Raw genomic sequence first — 14,053 nt, 5'->3', positions numbered from 1 at the left:
AGTCTCTCTAGAGGATTAAACACACACTCTCTGTCCTACTTTTTCCAATTCATAACATATTTGTATTTTCTCAGTTTAATAGATAACTGCAGCAGTGCTTTGCTTTCAAAGTAAAAAATAAATTTAGATGCTATTTGGCTATTGATCTGTCTACAACATTTCACAAGAAGTTGGTTCTTCTGCTTCTCTATAATATGAGGATTAAAATTCATCCATCTTTACTACTAAGAGTTATTTAATTCATTTTGAAGTTAGAACACTTTAAGTGAAGGTTTCCACATATTTAACATCTATCAATAAATATCTACACAATGGAGAACCCTCAGATTCATTAAACAGGAGAAAAAAAAAACAAATGATGAGCCAGTCAGGACAAGGAAGTAGTCACCAATGTTTTCTGCCCATTTTCAGCTGTTTCCTGTGCTTGTATGCATAAAGGATCTCAGAATGGAGCGACTTTGATTAAATTTGAGGGTTTTAAAACTACATATACAGCAGCTATACTTCAGTAGTGCATCCATTTAAAATATACATTAAACCCACTTAACGTTTTCTTTAAAACAGATTGAGAAGTCTACTGATTAACTTGAATAATCATGTGCGCTCCTTTATTTAAAAAATTATGTCTGTGAACTGCCTTGATATAAACTCATCTTCTCACAGTGTAGTAAACTCTGTAAACACATTATGGCTATGTGTTTTTTGTATCATTCACATTTCCTTCTCATTGTTGTAAATAAATCAAATTATGGGGATTTCTGAGTGTTGCAACTATTAGATTTCAGCAGGAAATCACAGCTTAGATTAGTGTTCACTTCATAGCATGTTTCTCTTACACGAGGAGAAAGGAGTGATTCAGAAAGACACAGAACTGGACAGCTGACGGTCTTTTTCCAGTCTTTAACATTCCAGATGGTGCCAATGATGTGCCTCAGATTCTAGTTCTTGGCTGACACGAGTGGAAACCAATGCGGTCTTCTGGTGTTGTAGCTCATCCACCTCAAGGATATTTTGTGCATACTGAAATGCTTTTCTGCTTGCTGTGGTTGTAAAGACTGAGTATTTGAGTTACTGAATCCTTCCTAGCAACTCAAACCAATCTGGTCAAGCAGGGAATCTATAAAGTGTTTCAGCCTGCAGACCTTCCTCACACAGGATGTATGTTTTTCACATGATTCTGTTTTAACTTTAGACATCTTTTGTGTGTGAAAATCACAGGAGATCAAGAGTTTCTGAAAATACTCAAACCGGCCATTCAGTCGCCAGCAACTACGCCACAGAACTCCAACCTTTCACCCATTATTTTGTTTGATGCGAGTTTTAACTGAAGCTTTTGACCTGTAATTGCATGATTTTATGTACACTGCTGCCACATGATTGGCAGATATGTACAGTATGTATGATATGTATAACTGCATAAATAAGCAGGAGTTTAGGTGTTCCTATTAAAGTGATAGTATTGTCATCTCCTTTTAGTGTTTGCCTGATTTAAGGATGCAGGAAATGAAACTGCCATTTCATCTTTCTAGACCATGTGTCCTTCTGGTGACTGACCCTTTCACATCGTCCTCTCTAACTCATCAGTTTAATTCATGTAGTGCTTCTGCATGGAAGGGCCACATATTTAGACCATCATTAATGCAACCTTGCCTCGAATGTCAAAGAGATAAGAAGTGAGGTAATCATTCTCTGACTGCTAATATAATACAGGAGTGTTATTGAAGCCTGTCAAATAGATTAAACTCTAAATGAGCAACTTTCCAATTAACCCACTAATGAGACCATTACTGAAAGCAACTCGACTGCAAATTACACTTTTCACATTTTGTTGAGGGTTTGGCCACTTATCTGTGCTTTCCTTTTTAATTAGAAATTGGTTTCTAATGATGACCACGATCAGTCAGCTTTGGAGAATGTACAAACTAGAATCTTATCAAACTATACTTAATGTCATGGCCTGAAATGGCTATTGAATCATAATGATTAACGTGGTCATTTACTGACACTGCTGCTGTTGAAATATAGAAGGTGTTTCAGTATCACACAAAAGTACCCAGCTGCTTCAAGCTCAAACATACATTAAATGTGATGAGCAGCAAACTGAACCGTTTTCAGTACTCTGTCTCAACCTTTCACAGTATAGCCTTCAGAAGCTTCAGCGGTGCTGACACAAACAGCGGGTAGAATTCATGTGCAGAATAGCTGCTAGCTGTGGTGTACGTCGCCTTATGATAGACCAGGAGTTGTTCCAAGAAGATTAAGGCTTTGTAAACTGCGGGAACACTCCGCCTCAAATGACTATTCCCTTATCTCCTAAGCCCAGAGCTACTGTATGCCTCGCACAGACTTGCTCTATGAAGAATAAATGTCATTGAAATTAATTTTGCCAGTCTTGAATTAGGTTGTGACTGTAATCTCTTGCTTCAGTCAAAATTTATGTCCCTAAGAATTCAATTTCCTCCTCAGCCTCATAAGTTGGAATACAAAGAGTGATAGGCCTTTATCAGTAGAGTGATTTGAGGACTTCATTAATGATGGCTGCCACTTTCAACTTATAATATTTGATGCTGGCATAATCCTGAAAAGCCCACGCTTTTGTACATGTGGTAGCTTCACATCCTAGATAGCACATCTTTGTAAATTACATTGCACTCACTTGCAGTTTTGGAAAATAGACCCAGATTTTGGTTGCATCTGAGGCTGCTACATGAGTAAGATGTAATAATTATTTATTATGTATAATTAATTATAATGATAGAATTATTTTAAAATGAAGAACAAATCTTTAAATAAAATGATGCAAATTAGTCTCTGGAAAAAAAAATTCTAGAACCAGAGCAAAAATCATTTATTTCCAGCTGTGAATAGTTAATAAACTGAATAAAAAATCCAGACATGACTAAAGGTGCATAATAAATTCCAGAGTTTTAGATATATTGCCAAGTCATCACTGAAACCATACAGAAAATGATGCTTTCTTTTAAACAAACTAATATGTGCTTATTAAATTTTGTTTCTAGTCGGTCATAGTGGTGCTACAATATCACTAATAACACTATATTGCAGATTGCACCTGCACTTGTATGTATATTGTGTCAGTATGTGTAATTATAAGATGCTATGTGTTACTGAGGGAGAATAGAGCAATATCAGGAAGTGACATGTCTTCACCTGAGGAATTATTTCAGGCTTCTGAAGCCTCATGAGAACGTTTTTCATTGAGGTTTTTAATGGACCCATTTCCCGTAACATTATTGCTCTGACTATTTGTAGTTCATACTACCTTTTCCTGGATCAGATATAGTCAGATTATTGGCAGTATTTAGATTTCACCTTAGAACTTTTATATTCAATGGATATAAAAAGCCTACACACACCCTCTGTTAAGACAGCAGATATTTCTGACCTTAGTTAAAGCACCTTTTGGTTTTTATTGCAGCACTGTTTGGATAAGAGTCTATCAGCTTGGCACATCTTGACTTGAATATTTTCCCACTCTTCTTTGCAAAAAATGTTCCAGATCTGTCATTTTCTCCTGTTTACGGCCCTCTTTATGTCACCACACAGATTTTCCATAGGATTCAAGTCTGGGCTTTGGCTAGGCCTTTCCAACACATTAATCTTCTAAATAAGATTTTGACAGGGGTGTGTAGACTTTTTATATCCATTGTACATTTAATACTTAAAATAAATCCATAAAATAGCATGCTGTAAGGGGCAGTCGGAATTATCAAATTCTACCAGTACAAAGTAAACATTATTTGCATCAATAATATTAGTTTTGTTGCAGTATTCCTGATTCTCTGTTTCCTGAAACCTGCAGTCTTATTTGTATGCAGTGCAATTTTCAGCTCCCAAGCCTGTGCCGGATTGAAAAATAGCCTGCGTTTTCTTGATAGCCCATGTGGATGTAGGGTATAAATGGCTAATGAATTACAGATGAACATTGACGCAAATTAATCTTCCTGATGTCCCTGGGTTATATGGCAACCATTTAAAAGTTTAATCAATACGCTGAAGTTGAAAACATGCAGGTGCTGCAGTTGTTTGGTGGTAATAAACATCACTGGGAAATGGGGAGGCTTGAGCCCAATGCATGCATCATAATGACAGTTATTTATATTTAATGGACTAAATATTTTTTATTGAAAGAGAACAAACATCAGCTTAAGTCTATAACATATGCATTCAGCTTCCTTCTGACAACTAACAGATTACTGACATTCCTCTAGCTAAAGACATACCTGCTTGTCATTCTGGCAACTTATTTGATTCAACACAACATTTCTATCCAACACCAATCTTTCCATCAATATCTGCTAGGAACCTTCAGCTATCAATTGATGACTCGCTTGCCTTCATGGAATGCCTTTGTGCTGGTCTTCCAGTCTCACAGATTTGCTGTGTGTAACATCAGAATGATCAGACTATGCATGTCAGAATATACACACCTTCTTGTGAAGGCACTCATCTTCATGCTGTAACTCACTGTTTGCTTCCTCACCAGCTTTCACTGTCAAGCCTCTGTCAAACTGTAGATTACTTCACAATGCTTAAGAAATGTCTGTAGATTCACTTTTTACTAGATCACATGAATCATAAAGCAATCATCATCAGATTTAGACTGAAAGTAGCTCCACTGTAGCTGCACATGGCTCCATTTGACCTGAAACCCAACAAACCATCGCTACCTCTATTTCCCTCGTGATTAAATAAGAGACATTATCCTGGGTCCTAAATTATCCTAAATCTGATAAGCTCCAACTTTTTCCCTCAGTATAACCTTCCCTCTCTCCCATACGAAACAGGAGAATACAGCTGCTCGATGAATATGTATTTGAATATTTATCTCAGTGGGTCGCTGATATTTATTTGCCAGGCCTGTGACTCCTGAAAGACCTCTTGGTGGTCGTAATACAACGCAGAGCACTGCTGTCAGGAGCTAGTTAAAAATAGCTTTCGGTAATGCCGGTCACATCTTTATGTACATAGGAAAATGGTTGGAAATGATAATTGGGTAAAAACTTTAAATAACAGCAATGCATATCAGCACCAGCAATAATAATAATAATAATAATAATAATAATAGATAGATAGATAGATAGATAGATAGATAGATAGATAGATAGATAGATAGATAGATAGATAGCTTAGACTGTTTATATGTGTGTGTGTGTGTGTGTGTGTGTGTGTGTGTGTGTGTGTGTGTGTGTGTGTGTGCGCGCCTCAGACCATGTTACACGTCTGTCCAAGAAGAAGAACAGAAAGCTGAGGCTGCAGTGGGCACAGGCTCAGCAAAACTGGCCAGTTGAAGACTGGATAAACATTGCCTGGTCTGATGAATCTCCGTTGGATGATGTGGGTCAGATGTTAGATTTTAGGATGGACTCAATCTGGTTTGTTTCAAGTGTCCAGGCTGGTGGAGGTGGTGTAATGGTGTAGGGAATATTTTCTTGGCACACTTTGAGCGTGTAAATACTACTGCATCATTTGAATATCTTTTTGAATATAGTTGCTGACCAAGTGCATCCCTTCATAGCCACACGTTCTCCTAAAACCTCACAATGCAAACGTCATCTAGAACTGGGTTCATGAACATAATATTAAAAATGAAGGGAACACTTCATCATATATATACTAAAAACATCTCTGGTCTGTTGCTGATCTAAATGCTGAGTATCTGCCATGAATATTGTGCAAGTTGTGAGGCTTGTTTGTTCAGCACATCCTACAGATGCATGCTTGGATTGAGATTTGGGGAATTTTAAGTCAACACTTTGAAAAATTTGTCATTTTCCTCAAACCATTCCTTGAACAATTTTTGCAGTGTGGTTATCAAGACTTTTATTTGTTACATAGACAGTTATATGCAGTACAGAACTATAAAACTCAGCCTACTCCTTTATCCTACTGAAAGAGGCCACTGTTAATGGGAATACTGTTACCATGACGAGGTGTACTTGGCCTGCAACAGTGTTTAGGTAGGTGGTACATTTCAAAGTAATGTCCACATGAATTCCAGGACCCAAGGTTTCCCAGCAGAACATTGCCTCACACTGCCCTTGCCAGCTTGCCTTCTTCTCATAGTGCATAATTTTCAGTGATGCATATCATGTTGAAAGACTCTGACAGTAGGCATTGTTAGAAGCTTAGTATTTGCAGCTTATATAACATAAGTGCCTTTGTGACTTCGACATTGTTTAAGCCAAAGCAAAATTAGAGGTCATGCTGCTCTCAGGCTCTTGGTGTATGATTGTGGAGAGGGCTGTAGAGTGGGTGTGGAGGACTCATATTGTTCGCAATCAGCTCTGAGAGTGATGAGTGAAGATGATTGTAAGGTTGATAGACCTACCTTTCCACTCCTGACAATGATCTCATCCTCTAAAAACCACCAGGTATATCATGATAGCAACAATGCCCTTGACTATTTATCTGCCAGGAAACACATCAAAATAGTTTACTGAAAGGTGTGCGTGTGTGTGTGTGTGTGTGTGTGTGTGTGTGTGGTAGAGAGTGGATATACACACACAGACAGAACAGAAGAATCTACACTGATTGATCTGTAGGATCTGCATTACCGTCCCACAGGCTTGGCCAGGCCTGTCTTTTTTCCACTCATGTCTTGTGTAAGAAATACCATGTGCTGAATTCTGTATGTCTTTCTTTTTCCTCTGCCTGACATGTAAGCATGGAGCTGCCAGTTAACTTTACCTTCCAATATACTTCCAGTAAGACTAGAGGCATATGACACTCATACGGACTTCATTTTTAAACTACAAAAACTTAAGCAGCAGTTACTTACACATTCCCTCTATATTCTCATACAGCTGTCTTACCATGCCGAAGCTATTAACCAAATCAATGCCTTTTCTTTTCAGACATTTCAAACCCCCCACCCCCCCCCACCACCACCACCACCATAACCACAACTAAAACATCCTGTACACTCATGATCACCATCCAGACATGCTATAAACTCAAACAGAAGACTAATAAAGTCAGAGATTTCAACGTTAAATATTAAATACACTTTTGTGCCTTTAAGTAACCTCAGATGTTGCGTCCTGCTCATGAGTCTCAAATAGTATTAAAGACTTAAATATTCATCTACCTTCAAATTGAGGTCATGAGCTATAAATTCCAGTTATTAATGATTTGGTTATCATATGTGGACTGGTCTGTCTTTTTTCAACTTGGGTTTTATATTAAAACTACGTCTTCTGTGTTTTCTGAGGTTAGCACGTAATGGAGGGTCCAGGTGCAGGAAACTGGCTGGGTGTGCAGTATGCAGAGTTCTCTGCACTGTATCACACTTTACAATGACTGCCAGTTTACGCTGAACACACTCTCCTTGTCTCTGGCCGAACCATGTTTTTTTCTCCTACTCCACACATGGCTTTCAGTGTGAAGCTGCCAGCAAGAGTGGACATTTCACAGGCCTGCTGTCTGTCCACTGCTGCCATGAAAAACTCGAGCGTGATAAACCTCTAAGCCGGCATCTATTCAGCTTCAGACTCCATCATCACCAAACACTGAGCCTGCAGCAACTCATCAATCACAGAGCTTTTATTTATTACTGTATTTAAACAAATGTCGGGTTCATGAGTTTTGGCTCCAGATGTAATGTAGTTGTGTCTGCCTGTGTGCTGGGATCATTCACTTGCGTCATATGGGCTGCAGGCCTGCAGGAGACGCACTGCTAGAAACGATGCTCTATACAGGCCAGCTGTTGATGATGGGATGTGATGGAACTGTGCTCACACCTTGGCAGAGTTAGTGTATTTGAGGTGGTATATAAAAATAATGTAATGATACTGTATACATGTAACCCAAGGAAATACAATATAGGGCACAGACATACCCAAAATCCATGAAAAAAAAAAAGTTCTATGAAGGGAAGAGCTTTAATTCACAAAGCTATGGAATTTAACACACAAACACACACACTCAGGTGAATATGGACTCCTTATCTGATCTGAGCAGACAGCTCCTCACACTTCACTTCAAGTTGCTCGGACGGCAGGACTGAATGAGCATCACTCCTTTACAAAAGTCCAAATTTAGACTGACTGAGCTTTTCCCTAGGCCACTGGGTCCAGCGTGTAGTGCGTTCCTCCAGCCGACATGAACAGGTCCTAGCACTAACTCACTGAGAGAGGAGCACTGAGCACCATACTGCAGCACCATGTCAGGAAAGACACTGCTGCTAGATGGGAAGGCAGAAAGAAATGGCAGAGAGAGAGAGAGAGAGAAAGAGAGAGAGAGAGAGAATGTCAGGTTTGGTTAGGATCCAGGATGGTGTTAGAATATGCTTGGCACTAATATGCCACCAGTATCTGTATCCTCATCTCTGTTGTGTGTCAGTGGGCGATGCAGAGGCCTGTCTCTCGCCTACTCTGACGGTGTCTTTTCGGATTATGTTGGCGCTCCGCTCAGAGCGCTGCCATCCTTCGACCATCACTCAGCTGCTGTGTTTGAAGCCTGCCCTTTTTTTGTCATTAATGCACTTGATGTCTATTTAAAAACTGCAGTGAGCATGGTATCTGTTTTCCTGTCAGGAGATCATTGACAGCATTAATACCACTTGTCCTTGCCTCATTTACTAAAGCGCTGACACCTAGTTGCAGTCTACCACATCCATCAACTCTCTCTGTCTCTCTCTCTGTCTCTCTCTCTCTCTCTCTCTCTCTCTCTCTCTCTCTTTCTATGTCATTTCTCTCCGGCATTTCAGGGCTGTCCTGTTTTAAAACTTCTCTCCCAGGCTATGCATTCAGCTGAAGCAGTCTCACTGAATAGAAGGAATGAGGAGGACATTTTATAGCAAATCACCTAACTGGCACCTTTTTGGTTTTTTTTAGCCATGAACTGTCTGTTTTCTTGTGAGGGAAGAATGTATGCCATAGGCAGAATTCTTCCATTTTAGCCTCATTATACACAGAGAAATCAGATATTGTTCAGGATTCTTAGGTAAGAACAAGGTAAGCTGGACAATAAGATGGCAGGAAGATGTCACTCCAAGCATCTAGCTACTATGTGAGTTAATGGAAGATATGGGGTCTCTGGAATAGTCAGGAAAAAGAAGGAGCAGAAGTTTTGCATTCTTTAAATACATCATGCTTGTAGTTTGTTTGTGTGTTTTCACTTCCAATGCTTAGATAAATCTTTAAACAAAAAAATTCATTCAAATCATTAGATTGTGATACCATGTTTGAAACAAGACAGATTGTCACCAGTGGGTGAATCAACCTCTCAGCATGAGCCGTATGCCTGCTGTTTCTGAAGAAGGGTATATCCTTCTGTCTCTGCCTTCCTACAGTCTGTTGCAGACTACACGCACATACACACATGCACCCAGACTCATTAGAGCCGCACAATTTAATCATTATTAACAGCGATTAGGTTCTCTGTTCACAATATGCTCGGCTCTGAAATTCCTCTAAATTGAGTATAATAATAAGAGAATTTACACAACGTTCAGGTCAGTCCATTCACGGTACATCTTCTTTACAGTGAAGAGGTAACATTTGTCTACATGCAGAGGTAATACTTCCTGACATGTCTTGTTGAGGACTGTTGAGGACTGAATGGAAATTCAGGGCTGCATCCCAAACCACATTCTTTGGACTAATTAGCATGCCTAAGCAGCAGTGACACTACAGGTTCAATTGTACACTGATCAGCTAAGAAAGTTTGAAATGCATAAATTACAAAGACTCCTAGCTGAACGAGTTTAAAGAGAAACAGAGAAACGCTCTAGCTGTCTTAAATGTTCATACTGTTACTCAAATTCACACTGACCAAGAGTGAACAGAAGTGTTGATCAATCAACTTGCTCTTGCCCTATATACATTTACAGCATTTGGCAGATGCCCCTTATCCAGAGCGACTGAGGGTTAAGGGCCTTGCTTAAAGACACAGCAGCAGCAGCAGCAGCTTGGTGGACCTGGGATTCGAACTCACAACCTTCTGATCAGTAGTCCAAGCCTCTGAGCTAAAACCTTTCAAGCTAGATCAATTATAATAACTGCCAAATAGTATTAATGCCCCAACAAAGCTTCCCACCAAACTACATAACAAATTATAGCCTCAGCAGTTCAGCAATTAAAAGAGCCAAAACTCCACCATTCATAAATCTGTTTTCTTCATACAGTTCAATATTAGACTCTCACTCACACTCCTGATTACATTCTCACACTCTTTCTTTTTCTCACACTGATTGGCTGTGGCTCCTGTCAGTCACTGTGTATCTGGACTTTCTTCAGCATAGCATGATGACAGCTGAAGTATCTCTGTATGTGTACAAAATTCCCACCATTTCCAAGCCCAACACCACTGACTATGAATTAGTGTTGCAGAATTGTCAGCACAACTCACAGCAGCTCAGGAACATCAGATTACAAATATTTTCTTCTCTCCTCACCTCAGGAATGTGCTTTTTTTTTTTTTTTTTTTTACTGTAAAGCTCTTCTACATTGTTGTACTATCATTTTAAAATTTGGTTGCCTCCCAAAGTGAAAATGAGGTAAACTCTGCAGCTCGGGTGCAGCACAGTCATTTGGACAGCTGGTAACTGATAGCAAACTGAATTAATTTTACTACATCTCCGAAACCTAGAGGAAATCACACTGTGGCATCCAGCAATTATTCCCAAAATTTCCTATATTCTCATTTTGCAGGATATAACTTAAAGTTATTGTTGAACACAAAACACGTACCCATTGTTTTGGTCGGTGGAAAGCAGTAGATATCAGCCCATGATTATAATAATAGACTCTTATCAATTCTCTTTCTCTCTCTCTCTCTCTCTCTCTCTCTCTGTCTCTCTCTCTCTCACACACAAACACACACACAGTAGAAGGCAGGTTTTCTGCTGCTTGTTGTCTAGACAGCACCCTCAGGCCAAATGTTGTCTTTCTGGTGTTCTTAGACTTGAGATGGATGCTCTGTCTCCCCTGACACACCGTTCATGCCAAAATTTGAGTGAGAAGAAGACTGATTCAGAAGTCTGGATCCTCAGTCTTTGACAGGAATATATAAATAGAACAAAACACTGCAAACAAACTAGCATTCAAATTTTTTCTTAAGCGGTAAAATATTGGTTGTTCTCCTAGTGAGTATGCAGTGATGATTTCTGTTTTTACTGACAAAGGAAGCGTGTACGTGTTTCTGTATGCTGCTACTGTAATGCTTTTGTTCTAATGTAAGACTTATCTTATAGACCATGCTAAAATGCTCAGGGCTATTAACAGTCCTCAAACAAACAGTGTGCTGAGACTGTGAATGAAAGGTTTTTCTTTATTTTGTCATTTTCATTTGGATTCTGTCAAGAAATGATTGTGACATTACTTTAGATGTAATATAAGAATAATGAAAGAGTGAAATAGTCATAAAATGTTTTATCTTAAAGACAAAACAATGACATATTTATTACCATTACATTATTAACATGTAATTATCTCGTGCGCATATTATGACTTTAATAAATGTAATGATTTTTTCCTCTCATGTGGTTTGTAGGAGTGTTTGCCAAGTGCCGTTACATCTACTATGGCAAGCATTCAGAGGGCAACCGCTTCATCCGCAATGACCAGCTCTGATGAACAGACGGACGGGCCAGGACATGCAGCTGAGCTTTATAAAGATGTCTACCCGTGTGTCTTTATTAATATCCACATCACCACGTGCATTTTAAGCAGCTGAACACAGCCCTCTAGTGCCTTCTGCTGAGTGCGCCATCCCTGCCACCTCTCATCTTTCTCTCACCGCCTGAGCCGTGCCACTCACACTGACATTATTGCCTTTAAGCAGCCCTCATACACACACACACACACACACACATCCAAGTGACTGTGTTGACAGCTACTGCTTCATGATGGATTGCCTGATCCAACTGCTACACTCTGCAGGTCAAAGGTCACACCTGAGGCTGCAGTGTGCCCATGAGGACACACAGGATGAGCCCTCCTCAAAGTCAAAGCTAAAGTTAAACACACAGAAATACACATGTGCGCGCACACTCGCAACACACACACACACACACACACACACACACACACCGACTGTTCAGTTTGTCTTTATACAAAAACACAGCATTGTGCATGACTTTATACACTTCTGTACTTTGGAAAATCTTCTAAACTCAGGAAGTGCATTCAGTGATGATCTTTAATTGCTTCTCAGCAGTCGCTGGTAATTTTGTTTGGAAACATTATTCAAATAATTTGCTCTAAGCAAGTGTAACTTCACCAACAAAAAAACATTTGATGAACATGTAATCCTATATTTATGACTTTTTATTGGCAAATGGAGGGCATTTACAGGCAACTTGCACTGTGGCCTTGCGTGTGGTCATGTGTACATGTGTGCGTTTGTGTGTATGAGTGTGTGTGCATGTGCATTTGTGTGTGTGTGTGTGCGCGTATATGTTGTGTGAAGTTGGTGTGTTGCGGGGGCAGATGTTTCCGCGCAGGAGCCTGGAGGAGCTGGGAAAGTGCGTGGTAATGAGCTTTGCTCTCGTTGCTTGGGTCCAGGAGAGGGAAAAAAGAGACAGGCGAGACAGAGCAGCAGGACTGAGGGGAGGGAGAGAAGTCAACAACTTCTTCCATTCCACTTTCTGATTGCCTCCTCATGTGATATGCACACTATTTTAATGACTTGCTCTGTAACTTTTGTTTCTGAAAGAAAAAAATAAAACAGACAAGCTTTTGCTACATTTCTTCATACCGGGTTTCTGCAGTGGGATAAATATTTACTGGAAGATTTGATACATCAAGTGAATTAAATACTGCATGCTTTCATTCATTTTCTTTCAAATACTGTTGTTTTATAATGTTTATCATTTTGAATATAGTGATATATTGTATCTTAAAGAGTGAGCTCTCTGGACCAATGTAATATGTAATAGTAATTCCATGCAATGTACACAACAGTGACCAAAGATTTTCTGTTCATTAATTTGAGTGATTAAATCTGCTGTCCTTGTTTTATTTAAAAACTCATCTATCTATCTATCTATCTATCTATCTATCTATCTATCTATCTATCTATCTATCTATCTGTCTATCTATCTGTCTATCTGTCTGTCTGTCTGTCTGTCTGTCTGTCTGTCCGTCCGTCCGTCCGTCCGTCCGTCCGTCCGTCCGTCCGTCCGTCCGTCCGTCCATCCATCTTATACTCTGTGATGATTCCCTGATGGACCTGGATGGACTTTGGTGTCCTGTCAATATGGACAGTGTGTTTAACGTTCTCCAGTGCAGAGAGGGAGATGGATTTGAATGTGAAAGAGTGCGTGTGGAGGCAGAGCTCATTGCTCTCCATCCCCTCCATCCTCTCCTTGCTCTCAGGGAAAGAGCCACACATCATCCAGAGAAATGTTGCTTGTGATTGTGGGTCAGATGCGTTGTGTATATGTGCCTTTGTGTTTGTTATTCTGAGTGCATGTGAATGCATAATGTGCATATTGTTGAGATTGTGTTTACACAATGGTTTTTGTAAGTGTGTGTGTATGTGTGTGTGTGTGTGTGTGTGTGTGTGTGTTTCTCTGTCTCCTTGGTCCTATGAGACTACGCCTGTGCACTGCTCCTGTTGTGCTGCCTGAGAGCATGGTCACTAGTGCAGGCGTTTCTAAATGACAAGGTTTATTTGTCCATGTTGTGATATGTTCACAGGAAAGTGCCAGTGACAGCCAGAGGAGGCAGGAAGAGGGAGCCACAACAAGTCCTCCCCCCTCCTCACCGCACAAAATGTCATCTCTTCCCTGGCTGGCTCACCCAGCCATCCCCATGAAAAGAACAGACATTTAAAACTTTGTGACATGTGTCAGAGACGCTGCCATTGAGCCAGTGCCGCTGATGTAGCCCGAATTGACAGCAGCGGAGCCGGCGGAGCTGGCTGGGGGACGTAGCAAGTTTGGTGAGTGTCACTTCCCATCCTCGTCATGGCCTCGTCTCCAACAGCTCCGCAAATATAAACAGCATTAGGAGAGAGGCGCAAGTGCAGAGGGTAGACATATGCTGCCACGCATGTGTACTGCGTGTGAGTGAGAGAATGCGCG

General features: G+C 40.1%; 1 protein-coding gene across 2 annotated transcripts in view; it reads left to right on the top strand.

Moving 5' to 3' along the window:
• The window catches only part of lrmda (leucine rich melanocyte differentiation associated), a 231,907-nt gene extending 219,803 nt beyond the window's left edge, over window positions 1-12,104 (top strand). For both annotated transcript variants that reach the window (XM_058385700.1, XM_058385701.1), the window contains one exon: window positions 11,518-12,104. In XM_058385700.1, the coding sequence (XP_058241683.1) occupies window positions 11,518-11,700 (183 nt within the window). In that variant the 3' untranslated portion in view covers window positions 11,701-12,104. The remainder of the gene's footprint in view (window positions 1-11,517) is intronic.
• The last annotated feature ends 1,949 nt before the right edge of the window (window positions 12,105-14,053 follow it).

The sequence above is a fragment of the Hemibagrus wyckioides genome, linkage group LG03 (assembly GCF_019097595.1).
Source record: "Hemibagrus wyckioides isolate EC202008001 linkage group LG03, SWU_Hwy_1.0, whole genome shotgun sequence".
Taxonomy (NCBI): Eukaryota; Metazoa; Chordata; class Actinopteri; order Siluriformes; family Bagridae; genus Hemibagrus; species Hemibagrus wyckioides.
Note: the sequence above shows the minus strand (reverse complement) of the source record. Positions and strands in the feature narration are given on the sequence as shown.